At 38.2% G+C, this 21,708-nt stretch overlaps 2 protein-coding genes across 6 annotated transcripts; one reads left to right on the top strand and one right to left on the bottom strand.

Moving 5' to 3' along the window:
• Window positions 1-6,768: 6,768 nt before the first annotated feature.
• Window positions 6,769-15,909, bottom strand: si:ch1073-513e17.1 (sialin). 4 transcript variants are annotated; one of them, XM_037535562.1, is made up of 12 exons: window positions 15,774-15,909; window positions 14,764-14,903; window positions 14,476-14,623; window positions 12,442-12,662; window positions 10,744-10,977; window positions 10,441-10,615; window positions 9,797-9,915; window positions 9,323-9,484; window positions 8,747-8,879; window positions 8,507-8,654; window positions 7,377-7,467; window positions 6,769-7,275 (listed from the first exon to the last, which is right to left on the bottom strand). In XM_037535562.1, exons 3-12 carry the CDS (start codon window positions 14,573-14,575, stop codon window positions 7,123-7,125), a joined length of 1,536 nt encoding a protein of 511 aa, XP_037391459.1. In that variant the 5' UTR covers window positions 14,576-14,623; window positions 14,764-14,903; window positions 15,774-15,909; the 3' UTR covers window positions 6,769-7,122. The 4 variants fall into 4 exon arrangements, with proteins under 4 accessions (XP_037391459.1, XP_037391460.1, XP_017551748.1 ...); XM_037535563.1 differs by having other exon boundaries at window positions 14,764-14,821; XM_017696259.2 differs by having other exon boundaries at window positions 6,770-7,275; window positions 14,476-14,668.
• A 508-nt stretch (window positions 15,910-16,417) lies between these two features.
• On the top strand, window positions 16,418-20,766 carry ppt1 (palmitoyl-protein thioesterase 1 (ceroid-lipofuscinosis, neuronal 1, infantile)). Of its 2 annotated transcripts, none has more exons than XM_017696230.2 (10): window positions 16,418-16,547; window positions 16,933-17,093; window positions 18,271-18,380; window positions 18,476-18,603; window positions 18,687-18,757; window positions 18,992-19,094; window positions 19,635-19,725; window positions 19,893-19,991; window positions 20,078-20,149; window positions 20,375-20,766. In XM_017696230.2, exons 2-10 carry the CDS (start codon window positions 16,991-16,993, stop codon window positions 20,495-20,497), a joined length of 900 nt encoding a protein of 299 aa, XP_017551719.1. In that variant the 5' UTR covers window positions 16,418-16,547; window positions 16,933-16,990; the 3' UTR covers window positions 20,498-20,766. The 2 variants fall into 2 exon arrangements, with proteins under 2 accessions (XP_017551719.1, XP_017551726.1); XM_017696237.2 differs by having other exon boundaries at window positions 16,466-16,547; window positions 16,958-17,093.
• The last annotated feature ends 942 nt before the right edge of the window (window positions 20,767-21,708 follow it).

Below are 21,708 nucleotides of genomic sequence, written 5' to 3'. Positions count from 1 at the left end.
TTACTTAAAGCTAGAACACATTTGTAAATTCCTAAATGTAGATTTTTGAGATTGGAAGTAAAGCTTAAAAGTGTTGTACATGTCTACATGTATAACGACACTACAGGGGCTGAACTGAGTCAAATAGTTCTCCTACACGACTCCTCCTATGTTGAGTCAGTTAAGACAGTTAATAAATTGAACTTTAGAGATGTACTGAATGAACTTGTCACCCAACCTGAAGAACCAGATCTGTTCAAACCCTGATGGCTATGCACTTTAATAGCCCAAACATTTCAAAAAGGAATGGAATAAATAGCATCAACTGTTATAACATGTTATTAATAGTTGTCTGCATTACACCTAAAAGTGTAAATATGAAAGATGTTGCTTTAAAGTTTATAACCCTGCAAAAATAGTGTGTGTGTGTGTGTGTGAGAGAGAGAGAGAGAGAGAGAGAGAGAGAGAGAGAGAGAGAGAGAGAGCAAAGCAGTAAGCAGTTAACACAAAACATAACCTGTAAACTGTGTGGACATTTCCTGGAGCAAGCCAAAGCTCTTATATACTAGTCACATTACACTTTTACACTGCACTGTGAACAAAAAATGTACCTGACTGACAGCGAAATGTTTACAATACTCGTTTTTTCCTATTTATAATCACAATATGAAAACTTTTTCGTTTTTTTGCTTCTACACTATTATGAAATTGGTTGGATAATTTAATAAAAGCAATACATTCAAATGCACAGGAATTCAACTGATTGGTAGAAGAGAAGTCTCCTGACTTTTGAAATTTGTAATGAACACTTTGAATGTCAAAATAAAAAAATAAGCAGCAAAAAGTCTTTTTGGAAATGTAATCAAGTAAGAGTACAAATATTTCATTTCAACAGTACTCAGCTACAAATATTCCAAAACACTTAAGTATACTGCCAAAGTACGATACAACATGTATTTTAACACTCAAGTATCTTCCATCCCTGTCCAACACACATCTTAAATGGAATCTTCAACAAATCCCTCCACTTCACAGACGGCCGTATAAACCATGGTTAGACATCTCTGCCTTTACATTTTGGAACTAAGTAAGGACTTAGTAAGTATAGATTACTGTCAGCTGGCTCTATAAAAGGTCTGTGGAACTTCAGGCATGCAGCTGGGATGGAAGGTTTACTTTAGTAGTTTATTTCATTAAGCCCAAGTTTAAACTTGGTGTAGTGGGGATCAGCAGAAAGCTGATCTATATGCTAATGAAGTCCTAAGGTTATCCTGAGACGCTGAAATAAGACAGTAAATATGATGAACTTCAGGCTGAGGTCAGTTTACACACGAAAAAGTTCGATATATACAGTGTCTTGACCTTCTGTGAATCATTAGCAGCCAACTTTGCACTGGTGTCCCCATGTTTTCACGTATGATGTAGGGCAGTGAGTCAGGATAAGGACAGAGTTAAAAAAAAAGGCACTCATATGGCTGACACTGATAAGAACTTGCCACAGTACTGGAGGGCTCAGCTGTGCTTTCTGCATTAAGAGGACAGTGACTCTCTCTGTCTCTCTCTCTCTCCTTTTCTTTCATAGAGCAACGAGAGAGTTTGACACGGAATCACTGTGTTTTTACATGGATCAGATCAGCGAATCCACAGATGTTTATAGGGTTCCTTCACTTTCACACACTCATGCTTGCACACTACTCAGCACACCCCACCTTCCTTGTTGCTGGAAAACGTCAAAGCTCATGTGACCTTTGTTCCCTGTTTCTTTTACCCGCATTAAAAACTAGGTCGTCCCTCCTAGTCTAGCTGACAGGTGAGCAACGCCAAAACTTCAGCCTGTACTGTTAGCTAACACAAATAAGCATTCTCTTCTGTCAGAGTATGTTAGGCGTTTGATTTCAGATTTTTGGCAGAGCTGGGGGAGGTGCAGGGGCACTGGATGTGTGCCAAGGGCTGGCAGAGTTTCAATGTTGAGTCACACAGTTGGAGAGGGCGGGCCTCAGCCTTCGCTTTCTCTCCAGGGATCATGCAACTGCCAGACATGTTAAATGTGAGGTCCTCACATTTTCACACATTTTTAGGGGTAGTTCTTTTGTTTACAGAATGGTGAGCACTTCTGGTCAAATTACATGTTCTAAATGAAAATAAGTTATACATCCATCCATCCATTTTCTAAGCCACTTCTCCCTCAGGGTCGCGTGGGGGTGGGGGGTGGGGGGTGCTGGAGCCTATGCCAGCGGTCATCGGGCGGAAGGCAGGATACACCCTGGACATGTCGCCAGTCCATCACAGGGCAAACAGACAGGCATACACAATCACTCACACAATAAGTTATACATACAGTGCATAATTTTTATTTATTTGCCATGTTCAACATATTGGAAAAAAAAAATGTCAGGCCTCATTTCCATCAATATGATAAATTTAGAAGATAAACAGTACTAGTGCATTAAACTGTGCAGAAGTGTGTTCCCTGTAGGGGATGTGTTATTTATTTTCATGTAGAAAGTCAACAAAACGAGTAATTTGACCAGGGGTGTCCAAACTTTTGCACTAAACTGTATGTTAGCAATAGGCTTGTGACAGAAAATAATATTAAAAAAAGATTATACGCACATGTATTTTTAAATTATTTAGGTACGTCTGTGACATAAGCACACTTAATATCTGACCAAACTGTACAACTAAAGGCAATCTGATCTGACAAGATAAAGAAAATAAGCAAATTTTTGACCCAACCCCTAGAACACAAAGTGCTCACACTTGCCAATTCAGTCACACAATTATGCATTGAGCTATGATGTTTGAGGGTGGCCACACTCACTTGCATGTGTGATAGCTCCCTGTGGATAAAAACCTGTCTGAGAACATGAGAATGCAAATAAGTCCTATTGAAGTGAAAAAGGTTCCTTTTCCCAATTGTTTCACAACCATTGGGCTTTCTCACCCCTAAACACGGCCATAAGGAACCTGGTTTTAAATGAAATTCTTCTATAGATCTCACTTTCCATTTTCACAATTCTGTTCTTATGTTAACAAATAAATATGGCAAAATATATAGTTTTACTGAACATACAAAAGACGCTTAGAAAGAAATTCTGTTAACATGAAAATCAACAACAAGCAAAAACATCTTAAGCAACAGATTGAGTCAGTTTAATGTTAGATGAGTGAGAACTCTATGTAAAGTTCTTTAAAAAAATTTCTTACTACACTTTTAGTTTCCTGAATTTTTTGGCGTGTATTGGAAAACTCACCAGTTTATCAAAATTTAGTGAATTTATTCTTACCCCAGTTATGGAGTGAAGAAGAGTAATGTGGGTCAAAAAGTACCTTTTTCATTCGGTACTGAAAGAAGGACACAAGAACATTTAACTTCAGTAATGAGTTTATGAGACACAGCATTTTAAGAGATACAGACATTGTTCTAAAAAAATTCCACTGATTTTTAAAAATGTCTGCATAATTCAGTCCTCAGCATATAAACAGTCATTCAGCTTCTCCAGATTTGGAGTAGTGCACTGTAGATAAAACGATTCATTTGCATTTCCTTTTCTGATGATAGGAACCAGGCACTGTGGCCTCAGCACAAATATAGTCATTTTATTTACCTTCCAAAATGAGCAATGAACCTACATGTTTCTTAGGAGTTTTTATTTGTAATGGTACATAGAGGGGAAAAAATCACTTGGAAGTATTTTGCCTCACAGTGCCCAGCTGTGACTGTTTCATGTAATACCTTTCTGTGAGGAAGCTTTTAGAGGCCTTGAAAGTTTCAGACTTTTGGTTCCTATCAGCACTATTATGAACATTTCTGACTGGGAAAGTTTCTCTAAAGATGAGCGTTTCACATAAAGCACTCTGAAAGACTACATCAAAACCGTTTAATCATATACTAAAGACTAAAAAAATTAAAAAAAAGAAAGTAAAAACTTTGAGACTTTGAGTTACCCTTTAGACCTTTGTAAATACTGCTACCCTGAGAATCACACTGAATATCAGAGAGCCTGAAGAGATATAACTGCTATAAACCAACTCTGACTGATTATGGGCTCTTTAGCTTTAATCTATTTTTCTACTTTTTTTTTTTTTTTCATTTTAATTGAATACATTTTTTGACCACCTATTAACTTGTACACACTTAAACAAGATGCTTCTGCAAGGGTTCTTTCTGTAAAGGCAAAGGTTCTATTTGGAGCCATGAGTCCAATATAGAACCATTTCATTGTTCTTCAGATTGGTGGAGAATGAGATGTATATGAGATGATCATATATAATGAGATGATCTTTTCTTTAATGATTAAAACTGTGTGTGTGTGTGTGTGTGTGTGTGTGTGTGGTGTATTTAGCTGATGAACTCCTTAAGTGTACACAAAAATAACTACAGTACTTTAAAACACGTGCTTCTCCGGCGGAATTCATGTCCGGGTCAGTCGCTCATCCCGGTCAGAGCCTGTTTGCTCTGCGGGTCTCCGGCCCGGTCTGGTCGGACGGTATGACGTAAGCTCGCAGGGTCAGAGCGGATACCGTGCGGTTCTCCTCGGCGGTTGTGTTCTAGCAGTCTGCTTTATATCTGGCTATGTCTCTGTTTCGCACGAGAATAAATGGCCCACGTACTGATTAAAGTATACGGGTTTAGCGTTTTGAGCGGCTTTTCACCGGTCCGGCGCCCTCTGCTGGCTGTCCTTACTGCTACAGTTACCCTGTGTTCGTGATGAAGAGTGAGGGGGATTAAAGAGATATTTGATATAACCACTAATTTGCTCATATAAACTTAAGAGACTCTGATTTCTTTACAGTGGTGGTTTCCTTTGAGGGCTATTTTGCCTCATAAAGCACTGCTTATACCAATCTGCCATGTATGGATCAAAATAAGTGGATACAAATCAATTTAAAGCCAAACCTTTCTGTGAAAGAGCTTTCACAGTCATTAAAGTCTTCAGACGTCTGACTCCCATCACCACCACTGTGAACAATTCTGACTCGGCAAGTTTCTCTAGTCTGGAGTATTTCGTGTCAAACCAATCTCAATGGCTTTGTTTACATCTCAACCACTTAATTATGTATTTTTATTTATCTTTTTTAATTGGTGGAGTTCCCCTTTAAAGTTGTTCGCTGTGCCTTGTCTAGTATGGCTGACTGGAAGATGTTTGTCTGAATAGCTGAATAAATATTTTCTTGTCTGCTTTCCATGATTTTGCCTGACTTGCAGCCCATGACCTCACTAAATATAATACAATCAAGTATAATAATAACCCTGAATTTTACCATCATAATTCCACAAACAATTGAACATAACTGCCAACCTTGATAGAATCCAATCTTGACAAATCTCAATAATATTTTTTATTTTGTTTACACAGCAAAACTATATTGAATGTTCAATCTTTTGAATTTTCTGTTACCTCCTTTGGTCAGTTGATACAACATAAATTACACAGGACGGAAAGGATGTTTGTTCAGGCAGATGGATACGATGGAAAGCATTTATTAATTATATTTATTCATTTATCCTTGTTTGGTCAGCATCTGTGGACATTGTGTTTCACAGACGGATAGTTCAACATGCCCACATGTGAGACTAATGGAGCTAATTTTATTGTGCTGTAATCTTAAGTACACGTATGTTTAATTTCAATGAAACTAATCAAACAAAATTGATGTTTTCCTCCAATAAGGTGAAATCTTTGTTATTTATTTTCATAAATATTTATTTTTATAAGTACATTTCTTTATTCACATGTCATAATTTCATTTTCCATGTATAGAGCTACTTAAAAAAGCCCATTTAGTGTTAAATGTTAATGTTTAAGATGTTCAATATATAAAAATTCTACAAGCCAAAACAGGCAACAACAGACAAGAGGTGCTAAGTTTGATGACAAAATACAAAATACTCCAGCTGTCCAGATTTTCATTCAAAATGTCTGGCAGATAAAATGTGTGAAAGTTCAGTTAAATGGACTTTTTTCCTTCTGAGGTTTTTGATCAATTCAAATAAACTTGTGTTTTAACTTTAATTTACAAATCCACAGCTCTGGTTTCAAGACAGGAGGCTCACGACACTTTTCCTTCTATTCGTTTCTTACTGTTACAAAACGGCACAAAAATACATATACACGATCCCTCAATGGGGTAGGGCAGTTTCTCTTAGCAAAAGAAAATTTAGTATAAGAAATGTTAATTAGTACAAATAATGCTACAAAGCCGAAGTAAGGAAAATGACTTTAAAGTCACATTTTGTCTGTTTAAGAAGTTCCATAGTTTAAAGAGCTTGGAATGATCTCTATATCAAAATAACAGTCGAAATAAACTAAAACAAGTACAGGATCAGAATGGTCTTGGCTTTCAGATGAAGTCAATTTTCAACACGGCACAGTAATATCATCATTGTACATTCCAAGTAATGAACATTAAAATATGAATGAGGTCATTTATGAAAATCCTCACAATTAATATTGCCTACTGTAAATTCTAAATTATTTTCTGACAGAATGGCGTTTTATATGTAAAAAAATAAAAGAAAGACAATACATCAACAAAATACCATGATCAATTAAATATTCCACCATTTTTCCACCAGACTGTTGTAACACAAACAATGATATCTGTGACTTCACTGCTTATTCTATTCTATGGCCTGAGCAATAATTGCATCCACAGAAATGTAGGGAACGTACTAAAAATGTTGTTGCCCAATAAAAATACAACAAATAAAAGCGTAAACAATTTGTATTCTTCATTCTATAATAAGACATACTCTTCAAGTATAAACAAAAGATACAAAAACAGAAATGATAAAAAATTAATTAATTAAACAATTATGACTTTAACACAAGTATAAAATGTGCTTTGTTCCCATCATTTTTTAACAAATCTTTCAATCCACCATAAGAACTATAACAGTAATAGTGCCACTATTATTGGTGCACGCGGTTGGAAAACAGACGTGAAAGACACACAGACCTTTTAACCTGTATTAAAAGGGACCCCCCAGAGCAGCATAAAAACAGTCCTCTGTGTAACAAAGCATTTTGCCTTTACCAGCTCTAAACAGGCTACAGGAACAAAGGCCCACATAGCATCCTGAGTAGCTTCAGCTCACCAGCTGTACAATGCTGAATAGAGCCCATCATGAAAACATGTCTAGTGCTCCCTCTCTGTCCCTGTCTCTGTCCTGTCATCTGATACTGCCCAGCGTTGGATCTTTCCGGTGCCAAACAGTGTGTACAAGAAGGCTCCGAGGGCACTCACTCCTGCAGACACACAGAACACCTTCCTCCATCCCAACAAAGAGTGCTGTAGTGGAAAAGAGAAAGAGAGGGGGATGAACCTTTTTTATTTAATATTTTACTAAAATGCACTATTTTACCAGGCAGATTATGCAATAAGCTCCTTACGTCTTTGGCAAGGTAACCGACTGCAATTGGTGCAAGTACTCCTGGGATGGTCCCAAAAGTGTTTGTGATCCCAAGCAGTATGCCTGCATACCTGATTACATGAGAGATTAAGGGAAAGAGTAAAGGACAAAGACGTAGCAAAGCTGTTATATTTACAGCATTTAGCAGACGCTCTTATCCAGAGCGACTTACCTAAGAGGAACCGACTTATCTAGAGGAAGTTACCAAAAGTTACCATCTTTGCTAGTTACCAAAAAGTTAGAGAGAAAGCTAGCCCTGAGTTCAGACACTGCCGAAACAAAAAGTCACTGTTGACACCTAGAGAAAAGGGAACATGATAAAGGCCCACAAACCACAGAGAATGAAAATAAAGAAAAAAGATGAGCAATATCACTGTTTGTTTTTACTTCTTCCTGATCTGATACCTAGTGGTTTACTACACTGTAAAAACACAGTTGGGTCAACTTAAAATGTTAAAAGGGCCCAAATCCTACATTTGTCTTTTAATGAATTTTTCTCTCTGTGGTGCCCCTATTGTTTTTCGGGTGGTTATACATTCTCTTTACTATTTCTAATCTCTTTTAATCTCTTAGAATTAATTGGGCCGTTTTTGTACCTTTAAGATTGATATGTACATGATCTGATTGGCTTGTTTAAAATGTAGCCTGGACTGAAACACCCCTTACAAGAGCAAGCTGAAGGGGGGCCTGGCCGCTTCATATTACTCCCGTTATAACAAAAACACGACTGCAAAACACCAGGGTGCGCCCACCAGCGAGTCCTCAATGATGGAGGGTATGGAGTAAATGGAGTAAACGTCTAAAAGATGAAAGGTAAAATACTTTTTAACCATTTTTTCCAGGACCTTCCTTTAAATTTGAAAAGTCAGAGGATGCATTTAACTAAAAAGCACAGAAAACTTACCTCTATATTTCCTTTTTTCTACAGCAAATATTAGGGACACTAGCATTACTACTATCAGCGCTGATTAGTTTATTGGCTAAGTACAGAAATTTGCTCTCACTGATATGAACAAACATGTGATACTGTTGTAGTATTATTATAGTATTAGTATTGTTATACTGTTAAGAAGGGAAGACAGTGGTATTAGAAGACGATCTTGTCAGTACCGAGGAGCAATGTCAATCTGGTTCATGAAGACTCCAGCAGAGCTGGCACCTCCGATGGTGGTGGACAGAGTGAGAAAAGTTACAGCCAGGATGCCACTGCAGCCTGAGAAACCCACTGCAACAAGCAACCCTGCCGGCAGCAGCATACCTGCACAAAGCCAATATTTCAGATAATAAAAGTACATATTGACATCAGGATAAACTGAACTGTCAATCTGTCAATATTGAAGGATTGCTGACCTATAACAGTAAAAATTTTGCGAACTGCTGTTACGCCCAGTAGCTTCCTCTCCAGGAGGCTGTCCGCTATCACGCCTGACAACACGGAAGACAACCAACCTCCCAGGTAGGGCAGAGCCGACAGGAAGGAGTTCTGTGTGACACACAGTGAGAAAACATGAGATTGCATTCATTCAGGTCATACACACTGGTTGCTTGCAAGCATCCAAATTGACTTAAAATTTAATTAAAAATTCTTACTACATTAACTTGATAATAAATTAACTTTAATTTTCTTTAATACACTTTTTTTTATCCTGTAAAAGGATACTCCATAAGAAGGTGTAGTTCTGACAGCAACAATACAATCATGAAATTTTTATTTTTAACAATGGCCATTTAGGAACTTTTATATTCTTATAACTTAAATTATTCTGCTTATTCTTTCTTTTCTGGCTCGTTGTCTCAAGCTTGGTCTTAACTCTGTGTCAATCTGTTAAACTCTTTGAATTACTATTGTTTGTATGAAAGGGATTACACAAATACAGACTTGATTAAGGCAGTGCTGCCCAAGGACCAAAATGTTAAGTGTCTAACCTGCCGTAGGTCAAAGTGTAGCACAGTGTCCATGTAGGTGGGCAGTGAGGTAAGCAGAGTGTAGTAAGACCAGTTGGAACACATCTGTGTGATGATGATGGTCCAGAGAGGGACTGAGAACAGCATGGGCAGCAGCGGTACTGACCAACCATGGGATCCTCCCTGCATAGGATGGACAAACAGACAGATAGGGATATTTTATCTATTTACTCTACACACACTTATACACACACCATAGATGCTGATAATAGTGATAATGACAACCTCAGGTGTCATTAATGATGGTTTATGAGAAAGTCTGCCTTATGTAAATGAATCAAGTGGATGTACAAATTATACTAAGAAGCAGAGGAGTGAGTTTACAAATGCGTACAATGAATCTCATAGTGAACATGCTTCACAGACCAAAAATTGACTTCATGAACAGGCTTTTTTGTTATTAACTCAAATTATCCATGGAAGATCAATTTATACCTCTGAACCTATAGAGTTGATTATGTATTCTTTTTCTTGGTCACTTATTCGTGGATGTGTGCGAGGTTCATCAGACACCAGGATGAACCATAGTACTGCCCAAAGACACCCTGCGCCCCCTGATGGTAAAATATAAAAATACAAATCATTTGCCCAACATGGTTTCACAATTTAGCTGAACCAAAGATTCTATAAATTGCATAAAAATGTAAAAATACATCTTTTCCGAGTTTAACAAAAACATAATGAGCCAAGCTCAGTTTAGTTAGTGCAGAAAGTCGTAAGTTCTGATTTTATCAGAGATGACAGTAAAAGAATAGGTCACTGAAAAAATCACATTCACACAGTTTTCTCCTTACCTCAAACATAGTCGACTGACCAAGAAATGTTTGGTATCTAATGTTTGCCTCTTTAGCTTGAATTAGAGCTTTAAAGCTAATATAATTGAAGTCTATGTCACCCAGAATGATTTTGGGTAACATACATTTCTCTTGCTTGTTAGTTACATTAGCCCAGTGCTAAATTTGGAACTGTGTAAATATGACAGTAAAATCTTCCTCTAATATTAGAAAATACGTTATTGTAAAAAAGTGAAAACTGAGCTTGTTGTGTTTGATATGCAGATCTAAGTTTTGGTTACTTACCACAGCAGTAGAAGACTGCAGGCCAGCCCAGGCTGTGACAGATGAAGCCAGTGAGAGGAAAAGCGACAAAGGCACCAAAATTACCCCCGGCTCCTGAAAGAGTCATTAGACGAGCTCTTTCAAATGGAGGGGCCCAGCAAGCCCACATGGCCATCATGGCAGGGAATGTCACACCCTAACCACAAACAGACAGCATTTAACTGCAATCATGCTTACTACATTAAACTGAATTTGTGAGGCACATAAATATGTGCACAATGAGTTTCATTTTTAAAAATTTTTAATATTTTAATTTGTTCTTACTTCTCCAAATCCCTCTAAAGCCCGTAGAGCAAACAGCCACCTGGCCCCAAGCTGTGCTGCCAGAGGAGTGAGAAGCGTGAGGACTGCTGTGCACAGAACTCCCCCTCCCAGGAAAATGCTTCCACCAAATCGGCCGGACAGGTATCCCCCAGGTACCTGAGTGAAAAGGTATCCAAAGAAGAATGCACCAAGCAGCATTCCCTGCATCTCAGAATCCCATGGGTATCGTGGCACCTGGAGTAAGATTAAAAATGTAGAGCTGAACATTTCATAACGTTAGGGGTAATTACTGCATCACTGTGCTCTATAGAAAACAAGTTGAGGGTTTAATGTCAGTCCGAACTTAAGTTTACATAAATTTCACACTGCTTTTGAATGTGGTGTGTCTCATTTCACTGATGGGCTGAAAAAACCATTAAAAATTCTACATAATTCAATGGTTGAGCTTCAAACAAAGTCACTCAAACTTGTTTGATAAAAAAGAATTACTTTTGTGAGAAACTGAATAATTTCTTTACAGTGGTGGTGACTGCACAAATATGACATTTCATTTCTACATATTTCAAACCTTTTGTGTAAAAAAATAAATGGGGGAAAAAAACTTTGCTGTGAAACTATCATCAGGGAATTTATTTGTAACTACATTTTGTGTAATATCTTTCTGTGAGTGAGCTTTTTTTTTAAGAATGCTTCAGTGGTCTGGTACCTATCACCACTACTGTGAAGAATTCTGACTAAGTTTCTCTGGAATGGAGCATTTCACTGCTTGGACTTTGTTTATATATTAACAGTTAAATTATGCAGAAACAAAAACCTCAAAATTCCCCTTTTGGGGATAAAAAAAAGATTGGAAAACTGTATTGTACATGAATGGTATAAAAAGTGAATATAAAACCACATAACATAAAAAAATAATATACATAATAAAATAAAATATGAGGAGGTAGTTAAAACTTCTAGAACAGGGTGGCCAGGTAAGACCCAGAGATTTTATTGGGGTGGCAGACTGCAAAGCAAATAAAATGGTCTTACTGTATTTAAATGACATGTAAACTGATATGTTGTTTTTTCTCTGTAATAAAATACTACATCAGTACAACTAGTAACAAAAGTAAACTGAAAGACAAAACTGTGGTGGTGATGAAACATTGTTCAGTCATTCATGAGGAAATTATGTGTTTGAACCAAGTAAATTAAATGTTGTAAATTAAATAACTTTTTGTTTTCAGTGCACAACATTAACTTTAAGAAAACAATTTATTTGGGTTGCATTCACTACATGTACAATACATAGATGTAATGATTAGAAAGCTAGCCAGACAGCACTGTATGAGGTATGATATGACCCACTGAATAGCCTTATTCACAATGTAGCTCACACAGCATCACAGCTGAAGGGACCCAGTGCTCATTCACTCACCTGTTTACTGAGTAAATTAGCCCATCAGAGTCATTATACATATAGTCATTATTAAATGCAGCATCATCAGACTCTCATAACTGACTGGTAACTACCCTGATGGCAGACTTTCACCATAAAGCACAAATGATGCTTTACTGATGATGGCTGGCTCACTTTCCATAACTGAGGTGGCCAGAAGGGTGGACATATTTCATTCCATGGTGGCCATACCTGTGAATACTGACCCCTCAAATCAGAGGTTTTTTGTGTGCTGTGAGTGGATTGAAAACTCTTACCCCATCTGGCTGATCCAGAATTTGACTGCTGCTGTTCAAGGTATCAGAGGACACTGGGCATTCCTTTGCTTTACTGTCGTTTGAATCTGGCTGGGTGCTAGTTCCATTGACCATGGCGACCATGGCAACACTGAGATTGACCCGGAGACCATACACCACAGCGAAGCCGAAGAACATCATTATGGCCAGATTGCATCGCACGGAGCAGCATTTGGGAGGCACTGTTACACATACAACCTCAACATCACAATCACAGTTTATATTTAAATCCAACTGAACATTATGTTATAAGATAATATAAATGGTGAAAAGATTATATTTGACACAAGACTAATTTATTAGATTTGTCGGCAAAAGATTGGGCACCTCTTATCAATGTTAACTTCAATGTCAAACTTGTTATCTTGTTAATGGTAAGCTGTGACTGTGACTCTTTCAACAACTTATTTTCTCCTGTTTGCTTAGTCGGTTCTTTCCATAACAGCCAATCATTTCTGGCATCTGATCATAATTAGAGGGGCAGTTTTCCAAAACAAGATTGAGGTGTTGGGTACTTGACAAAATGGCACTTTAAATATGGATTTATAAATGTTGCATAAAGCCAGTTTAATATAATCCAAAAATCAAAGCAATCCGTTCTTTTTACAAATCTGCTTTGTTACACTCTAAGGCACATTAGTTCAGTGTTACCTCATAATAGGCTGAAACATGATACCTTGTGATTAGAAAAAAAGTGATTTAGAATATGTTGTTGGGAAATCCCACAAGCAGCCACATGAACAGGTTTCTTGGTGTAGGTGTGGTGTTCCTGAAGTGGGTGCGTTGTGGACATTCCAAACAGAATCTTTTTTTTTTTTTATACTTCCACTGTCAGAGTGTACTTATCTATGAATAAATATGATGCATGCTGGGAATTGATTTAATCTTTCATCTTTAACAATCATATTGCATGTACATACAAAATTATATGAATTATAGTTCATGTACTGAGTTCACTGGATCTGTCAATAAACAGTGAAATTTTCTGATCCAGAAGCAACTCAGCTTACAATGTAGCAAGGAATAAGATCTAAGTCTTTACTCTAACATCAGAATAAAGCACACCTTGCTTATAGTTGAGCAAGTATAAGTCTATATTCTACACAACAATTTTGGAAACACAGACTTAACCTGCAGTATCATGGATTTGCAGACATTCTGAAAAAATTCAAGGCATGAGTGAATGTGGCTTTCTAGATGATTAGAGGAAAGAAAGCAGTGCATACTAATTGTGACTGAACAGAGTGGTGTGTTTTGTGTTAGATGCAGATTATTACTGAGCTGAACGCCTTCATTTGGGGAAGTGGGACAGTAGCCAAAACTGATACATGGTCAGGCAGATGCAATGAATGGGGTTTTTCTAATGAATCCCTTTATAGCTATAAAATAACTTTGTTAACATGGACGTGTGCAAGGTAGTAATTAAGCAGGTGGCTGGACGGACAGAAAAGTACCTGTTTTTCCTTTGATTGATCTTACTCACTGTATTGGGCTGCTTACTTTAAATCTCTTTAGGTCTGACTGCAGCTCCATGTTTTGCTGATTCATTTTGTGGTTAACCCGAAAATACAATTGACAATTCAAATATTCTTGATTGGTCCAGACACGTTTGGGCTCTGATATTTGCTTCATTAGGCATTAGGTATAATGTGGCTAGAAGGAATGGAAGTCCATGTCACCCAAAATCTTCAATCTTTTGCAGCTAATGTAGCTAAATATAACGGAAGTCTTTGTCACCCAAAATCTTCAATCTATTATATCTGGCCCTCTGCAAAACCAAAGAACTTTAATTTTAAATTTTAAATTAAAGAAATTTAATTTCCTAGTGAGCCATTACTTTACGTAATCCAAAATAACCCTATATGTACAATAGGTTTTGGTTATCATTGCACGTTTTAAGAGTGTAGATCTACTGATGTAGTAATTTAAATATGATCCATAAAACGCTCAGAAGATTTCAGACAAAACGCAAAAAGAAACTCAGATTAGACCTACCCAAGAGTTGCTCTGCTTGTTTCTGCAGCAGCGGAGAGTTCTCCTCACTTTCCTGGTCCTCTGCAGGAGAATTAATTGAACAGCCATAATTCTGGGCCATGGCAGACAGTCAAGTGCAAGAACTAAGTTGGGCTCACCAAACCATCATCTGCGTCAAAAACATTCCAGATAACACTATTGATCCGTTGATGAACTGCATACACAGAAACAAAAAACGTTAACCACCCTTCAACAGTTCAAACCACACTGCATCGTCATTTTTCATGTAACACCTAAGTAATAACTTACTTTAATAAGGAGGCATCCAGGTTGAGGTTCACGGCAAATCACGCAGTCACACTTCCTCCTGTGAATGGGGATGGGGAACTTGTGGTTGATCTTATGACATTAGTAATCCATAACTAATCCGTGCAGGCGTCAGCTTCATTCTACACAAATATTGGCCAATGTTTATAAGATAACAGCTGACCAAGGGTATAACAATGACAATACAGTATAAAACCTGCAAAAATGAACATCTAGAACATATTGAACTTTAAAACAGCAACTGTATGGTGGACTTTGTTCTCTATGTCTTCAGAGATTCTCTGAATGCTGTCCTTTCTCTTTACTGGGGTTTATTATCTGAACCACACCAGGCTGTAGCGTAGGCCTATATTTAGAGCTCTCCAGATCACAGAAAATATCAAAAATAAAATAAAATCATGGAAATAATATCGACCAAAAAATCATATCGGATAGAGAATGTGTGTATCGGTACACCTCTAGTGATGACTAAACAGCAGACGTAGCTAACCTAACTACAGTATTTTTGCCCAGTAATGTATGACCAGAGTTAAGACTCTGAAAAGGCTATAAACAGCTGATAAGAACAGTGAAAACACCACAGCCCAGGAAAAATATCGCTTGCAAAAACTTGCATGACGGTGTCTCACAGCAATCAGCTGATAAGGCTGACATGAACTGACAAGACTTTACCTGTCAGTACCTGGAGATAACAGGGTTATAACACTTCTTTTGTCAGACCTTTTGTCACCTTTAAAACCCTCCCAAGTTAGTTCCTTCACTGCAGTCAGCAAAATTATTCCAGAGGTTTTCGATATTAGCTTTATCAGCTGGTAACATGAAGCAAGAAGTAGGACCTTACAGAGACCTTACAGGTAAAATGATCCGACACCACAAAGCTTAGTTTCAAGATGCTTAGCAGTGCAAACACTTTAAAAAAAACATCTTCGGGATCATTTAACAAAACTGTCTAATGGATCTGCAGCACAGCCCATATGCTAATATTTTCTTACCCGGCATGTAAAGTTTTAGCCGAAAGCAGCTCATGAGGTCTAAAATACTCATCATGTCCAAACGGAGTTTTTTCGCAAAATCTACTACGGACTCCTCTGTTGTCGTGGTGGACAGTGGTTGGCAGTAAGCGTTTAAAGCGAGAGTCTGCGTGTTCTGCGCAAATGGCAGATTTCCAAAACATATACTAACTGAACGACGCAAGACACTTCACATGACACGCCACCCGCATGAGTTGTAGATCGCAGAATTTGCGCAGCAATTGCGCTGTTTGAACGCAACCATGGCCCCCTATTGTTTTTAGGCCGAATCTCGAATGACCCTCTCCTCCCTGCGTAGTGCACTCTGTAGGCCACAAAATAATGGCTTCTACGCCCAAATAGCACATTATATGTCTAATAGAAAGCCAGTGAAATTCAACCAGGAGCTGCACGACTCCATGTCTAACGTTTAGGGCATACTTGCCCTAGCTATCAGACAGCTATAACCGCCATAGCTTCATGACAATTTAAAGGGAGTAAGGAGCAATTTGAGACTCGGCCTTGGTTGTGCAGGAGCCGGTTTGTGTCACATGACCTGCGCGTGAGGCTGACGTAAAACTGCGGAGCTGCGTAGCGCTGCTCTCTAAGCAGTACGGATTGGCCACAGCAGACACTTTTAAACTCACATCATTCACGCATTGTTTGAAACGCCGATGTTTTGCAGCCACCCAGCGGAGCCTCGCGTTTGTTTCGGTTCCGTCATGTGACTCGTTGTAGCAACAGCAATTTAATACAGTAAGTAATGTAATTACATTTATCGCCGTTTTATTCCGTGTGTGTAATTGTGTGTTTAAGGCAGTTAAACGATTTGTCTAAGACAGTGAAGTGAGTTAGTTCTGGCTTCTCGCTGATGTGTCCAGACACAGGAAGGAGGCTAATCAAACATTTTGGTAGTTTATAAGGAGAGCAGTACGACAGCCGTATGAATTTCATGGCAACTCAACGCGTCACAAACCACGCCGTTCACTGATTTGTAGCTGGGAAGCATTTCCACTGTTTTTCTCTCTTTTTCCTCAGTTCTGCTTCTCTTTCGCTCATGGTGACCTGGTCACCACAACGTGTTTTTGTGCACCGCTTCCTCTTGAACGATCACATGATTTTGCCGTTGTCTTCTTCCTAGTGTAAGTAGCTTCGTTGTGTCGCAGTCACTTCTGCAGTTCGCTTGCCTTGGACCGAACATGAATCTGCGCCTGTTCATTGGGCTTGGAGCACTGCTTTTGGTCTCAGGACCAGTTCGAGGGACCAACGTCTCCACACCTTTGGTCCTCTGGCATGGAATGGGTATGATGAAGCAAACGTTCATTGTGCATTACACCTGTGCTTCACCGCCTGTCGGTATTAATTGTGTTAAACGTGTTTTCAGGTTTGATATGATGATGAGTTCTGAGGTCAAGGTTTGATTTTCGATGTTTTGTCTGTCAGATGTATTTTGCTGACTCTGTACAGCTGTACTTACAGCAAACAAAACTTGTCTGTCACACCAACTTTCAAATAAAATAAACTCTGAAATTGCGATGCATAACATTTTATAACCAACTTCAGAAAAAAAGCCTGACTATTTGAGCTTGAGTGTGTGCACTTCAGCCCCCCACTCTGATCAGGTGCACCTAGAGATACCTTGGTTTCATCATTGACAGTGTTTTCAACAAAACAAATGTCATTTCCCAGACAGCAATGTAATGGTCAGCACCCCACTCACTGGAAGCCATTGCTGATCCACCCTGAGACCACACAGATTATTGTCCTGCATACAAGGGCTAACTAGTTTTTGATCTCCTCAAACAGATATTAAATGCACACAGCCTTTTACTTTGAAAAATAAAACAAGACAAATATTACAAACAAAAAAAGCCTAGGCCTTAGGCTATATAACTTAGTTTTGTTGAAAGTATTTTGTTTGCACTGCTAAATTAAAATGACTTGCTATTTCACAATGAAAAACAAAAGAAAGGAAGGAAAACTAAGTAAACTGGACTGTAAGTGGGATGTGAGCACTGAAAAGTGCCATTTTATCTAATATTCTGCTTAACCCACAGCATAGTGCCCAAAAAATGCTGAGCAAAAAGCCAGTGGGCTGCCAGCTTTGTCGTTATTGGACCAACAATGGTCCATCAGTGGCCTATTGTCCTCTTGCTCTCCGGGCCTTAGAAGAGAGAGAGTGGCCCTATCATCAGGAGGTCATGAGATTGATCAATGGTGAAGCCACATCCATCTGAGGCCAGGAGTCCAAGAAAGTACAATTGGCCTCGCGATCTCTGTGCAGGTAGCATGGGCCTATGCTAGCCAGCACAGGTGCCTGTTACCTGACATAATATAACGGGTAGTTAGTAACTAGATACCAAGAAATCAGGGAGAAAAATGGAAAATAAACGAGGGGCGAATCTGCCAGTTATTTCTGCTTTTTATAAAGAAATATTTGTATAGACTCTTTTTTTTTAGTGTTTGCCTGTCTGAACAGGGGACAACTGCTGCAATCCTCTAAGCATGGGCGCAATTAAGAAAATGGTGGAAGAGGAAGTGCCTGGTATTTATGTGCTCTCACTCATGATCGGCAAGTCTGTTACTGAGGTACTCCAGTCAAACATCAATACACATCTGTGCTTCAATACAAAGTGAACCAACATGCTTTTATAATGAACTCTTTGTCTGTTTGTCTGTTTCAGGATACAGAAAGTGGGTTTTTCATGGATGTTAATGAGCAAGTGGCCTTTGCCTGTAATAAGCTAGCTCAGGATCCCAAGTTGAAGGCGGGTTATAATGCAATGGGCTTCTCCCAGGGGGCACAGTTTCTGTGAGTGCTGATTCACTGAACTCAGATCATCTCTAAGAGGCACCATGAGAAACCTCAGCCTCCATTTTCCTTTATCTCATCAGGCGTGCTGTGGCTCAGAGATGTCCAAATCCTCCAATGAAGGCTCTGATCTCAGTTGGTGGACAGCATCAAGGTTCTGAAACGGCTCTTCTCTCAGCTTTTATGTGCTTGTATGTGTTGTTGATATGTCTCTTATTGCGAGATGGCTGACGGCAGCCACATCCTCAACAGTTTTAATTGTTGCAAGATAGAGAGATGCAGTCAGTGGCTTGATACAGTGAGGTGATGCTATGTTAAAAGTTTTGTAACCATCACATTTATTTCTGTTTCTTTTAATGATGTCTTGTTTTTGTATTTTGTTTTGTAGGAGTATATGGTCTGCCTCGATGCCCTGGGGAGAGCTCTCATATTTGTGACTGGATTCGGAAGAAACTAAACTCTGGGGCCTACACAGATGCAATCCAAAAACAGTGAGCTTGTTGCCTTTTCTTGAAATGATCAGTTTTTAAAATATAGAATATCGATTGCCCATAAAACAACATTAGTGATCAGTAGTAATACACTGAAATTAAAGTTTTTGTTTGAAACTAAAATATTGTTTAAAGTTTGTGTTTTTAGTACTGTTTAGTACTACAAGGTAAAGGAACAAGACATTTTTATATTCTGTCCATTCAACTAGACATAATTCCAAGTTACAGAAGACAGAGGAACCATTTTTCAAGTTTTGCCAACAATTTCCTTGTGCTCCTTAAATACGACAGTAATGAAAAGTACAGGAAAGCAAAAGAAAGTTATGAACTATGTCTAATTCTCATCACCACTGAAATGATGGGTAAACTGTCCTATTTTGGAATTATGGATTTGTGTAATCTTAGATTAATGGAAACAGTAATACTTATTTGAAAATGACATTTTCCAACAAAAATGTTCAGTGGCTAAATTTTGGTGCATGTATAATTAGTTAATATTATTATTTATTTTGGCCTTAACCTGCAATTATTTTGCTTTAGCTTGGTGCAGGCTCAGTACTGGCACGATCCCCTCAATGATGATTTGTACAAACAGCACAGCCTCTTCCTTGCTGATATAAATCAGGAGCGGGTACGTTTTTGTTCCAACAGATCTTTTTCAGAAACTCTTAAGTGTGTCAATTACTTATTTTTTGTGTTTTATGTTTTATACATGAAAAAATCATGAAGAATTTAGTTATTTCATCCAGTATTTCAGTTCTATGTCTGTCTCCACTTACTCAATACTGTTTCTTAAAGGTGGTGAATGAGACCTACAAGAAGAACCTCATGTCTTTGGAGAAGTTTGTCATGGTAAAGTTTCTACAGGACAGTATAGTGGACCCTGTGGTCTCAGAGGTAATAAATTCTGCTTTAAAGTCTTTGCAATAAAATTTTTTTCCAGTGATGAAGGTCTTTACTTACAAAACCTTCTCCTTTCTCAGTGGTTTGGCTTTTTCAAAACGGGTCAGGCTGAACAAACTGAAACTTTACAGGAAAGCGCTCTGTACAAAGAGGTAAGACAAGGTTTTTTCTGGGTGTGTTCCTTTTAATATTTCACGAAACATCCCACACATTTATCTAATCTGTGATGAAGAAACCTTCAAGCAGGAAAGAGAACAGAAGAATGTGATTTTATCCTTTAAACAGTGGAGGCCCAACAGCCTCTTTTTCACCAATGTGCTTTGGCAGGTGACATTTGAAGCCTGGAAGTCATCAGAGTGTCATGTGTTGTTTTGCAGGATCGTTTAGGGTTGGCAGAAATGGATAAGGCGGGGAAGCTGGTGTTTCTTGCCACAGACGGAGATCACTTACAGTTCAATCGCGAGTGGTTCAATGCCAAGTTACTTCCCTACATACGCTAACCCGCCCGGAACATGAACAATGAGCTCAGACAGATGCAATATGCACACCTACTCCACTAGTGCACATTCTTTACTCATGTCTCTGAATCTGACATTTTACTGTAAGCCATTTGATTGAGAACAGATTTATTGTTTATTACATTGTTCTCTTTTGTTTTATTGCACTGATCTATATGTTTATTAATATCAACCTGATCTGGACATAACAGAGCTGAGATTTTACTTATTTTATTAGCTCAATAAATAAAATATAACAATTAGGAACCTCATTCATTGTCTGGTTTTCTTTCTACTTGCTTGCATACTTGAACTTGTGGTGTGGCGTCTTCTTGAATTTTAAACAAAAATGTAAAACTGTCACATATTTGTACGGTCAGTGTCAGCCAAAAACATTTGACACATCTGTAAACTGCATTCTCTAAGACCACATTTATTATCATGTCTTTATGCAATACTACAAATTGTAACTGAACTGGTCCTTCAGAGTCCATTATAAGTTATATAACTCAAAGCTCAGGACATTAGAATATTGTATTTAGCTTATCCATCAGCTGGTTTATATGAGAAGTAGCTGCTGTTCCTAAATTCAGGAAAGTGTTCATGCTTAACAAGCCATTCTCTTGTACTTCTCAAAATTGATCACTTCTGCCCTCCATGACTGCTTTCATAGATGTAGGTTATACAAGATACAACAAAATGTATATTATATGAACATACATTCAAAGTACTCATTGCTGGCCTTTGCTTATACTTTGAGCTTCAGTAAATCTATACTTATGGGTGCACTTTAAAGAAGCACCTTCCTTTTAAATCCTTTTTTTTGTTTCTTGTAGCTGTTAACTTCAGGAGCCATAGGAGTATTTTATCGGCAATTACTGCACATTGTAACAGGAACTTATTTCACTATTCATACGACCTGAATGATTAGTCTGTAATGGTTTAGCATGGTCTCCAAGTTTACAACCTAAATGTTCATATGAAATGTTCATAGTTCTTTTATAAATGACACAGTTCAGATCCAACACACCTGGCTTTAATGTTCAAATGCCCTGAAGGCCTTTATTACCCAGATCAGGGTTGAAGCTAAACTCTGCAGGGTGGTAGATCTTTAGGTCCAGGATCAGGCAGCCCTGCTCTAAATATACTAAAACAAGTTCTTTAAATTCAACGGCCTTGTACCTCCTCTCAATATTTCACCACATACAAGGGTA

The sequence above is a fragment of the Pygocentrus nattereri genome, chromosome 27 (assembly GCF_015220715.1).
Source record: "Pygocentrus nattereri isolate fPygNat1 chromosome 27, fPygNat1.pri, whole genome shotgun sequence".
NCBI classification, from domain to species: domain Eukaryota; kingdom Metazoa; phylum Chordata; class Actinopteri; order Characiformes; family Serrasalmidae; genus Pygocentrus; species Pygocentrus nattereri.
The sequence above is the reverse complement of the archived record's forward strand: the minus strand, read 5'-3'. Positions and strand labels throughout refer to the sequence as shown.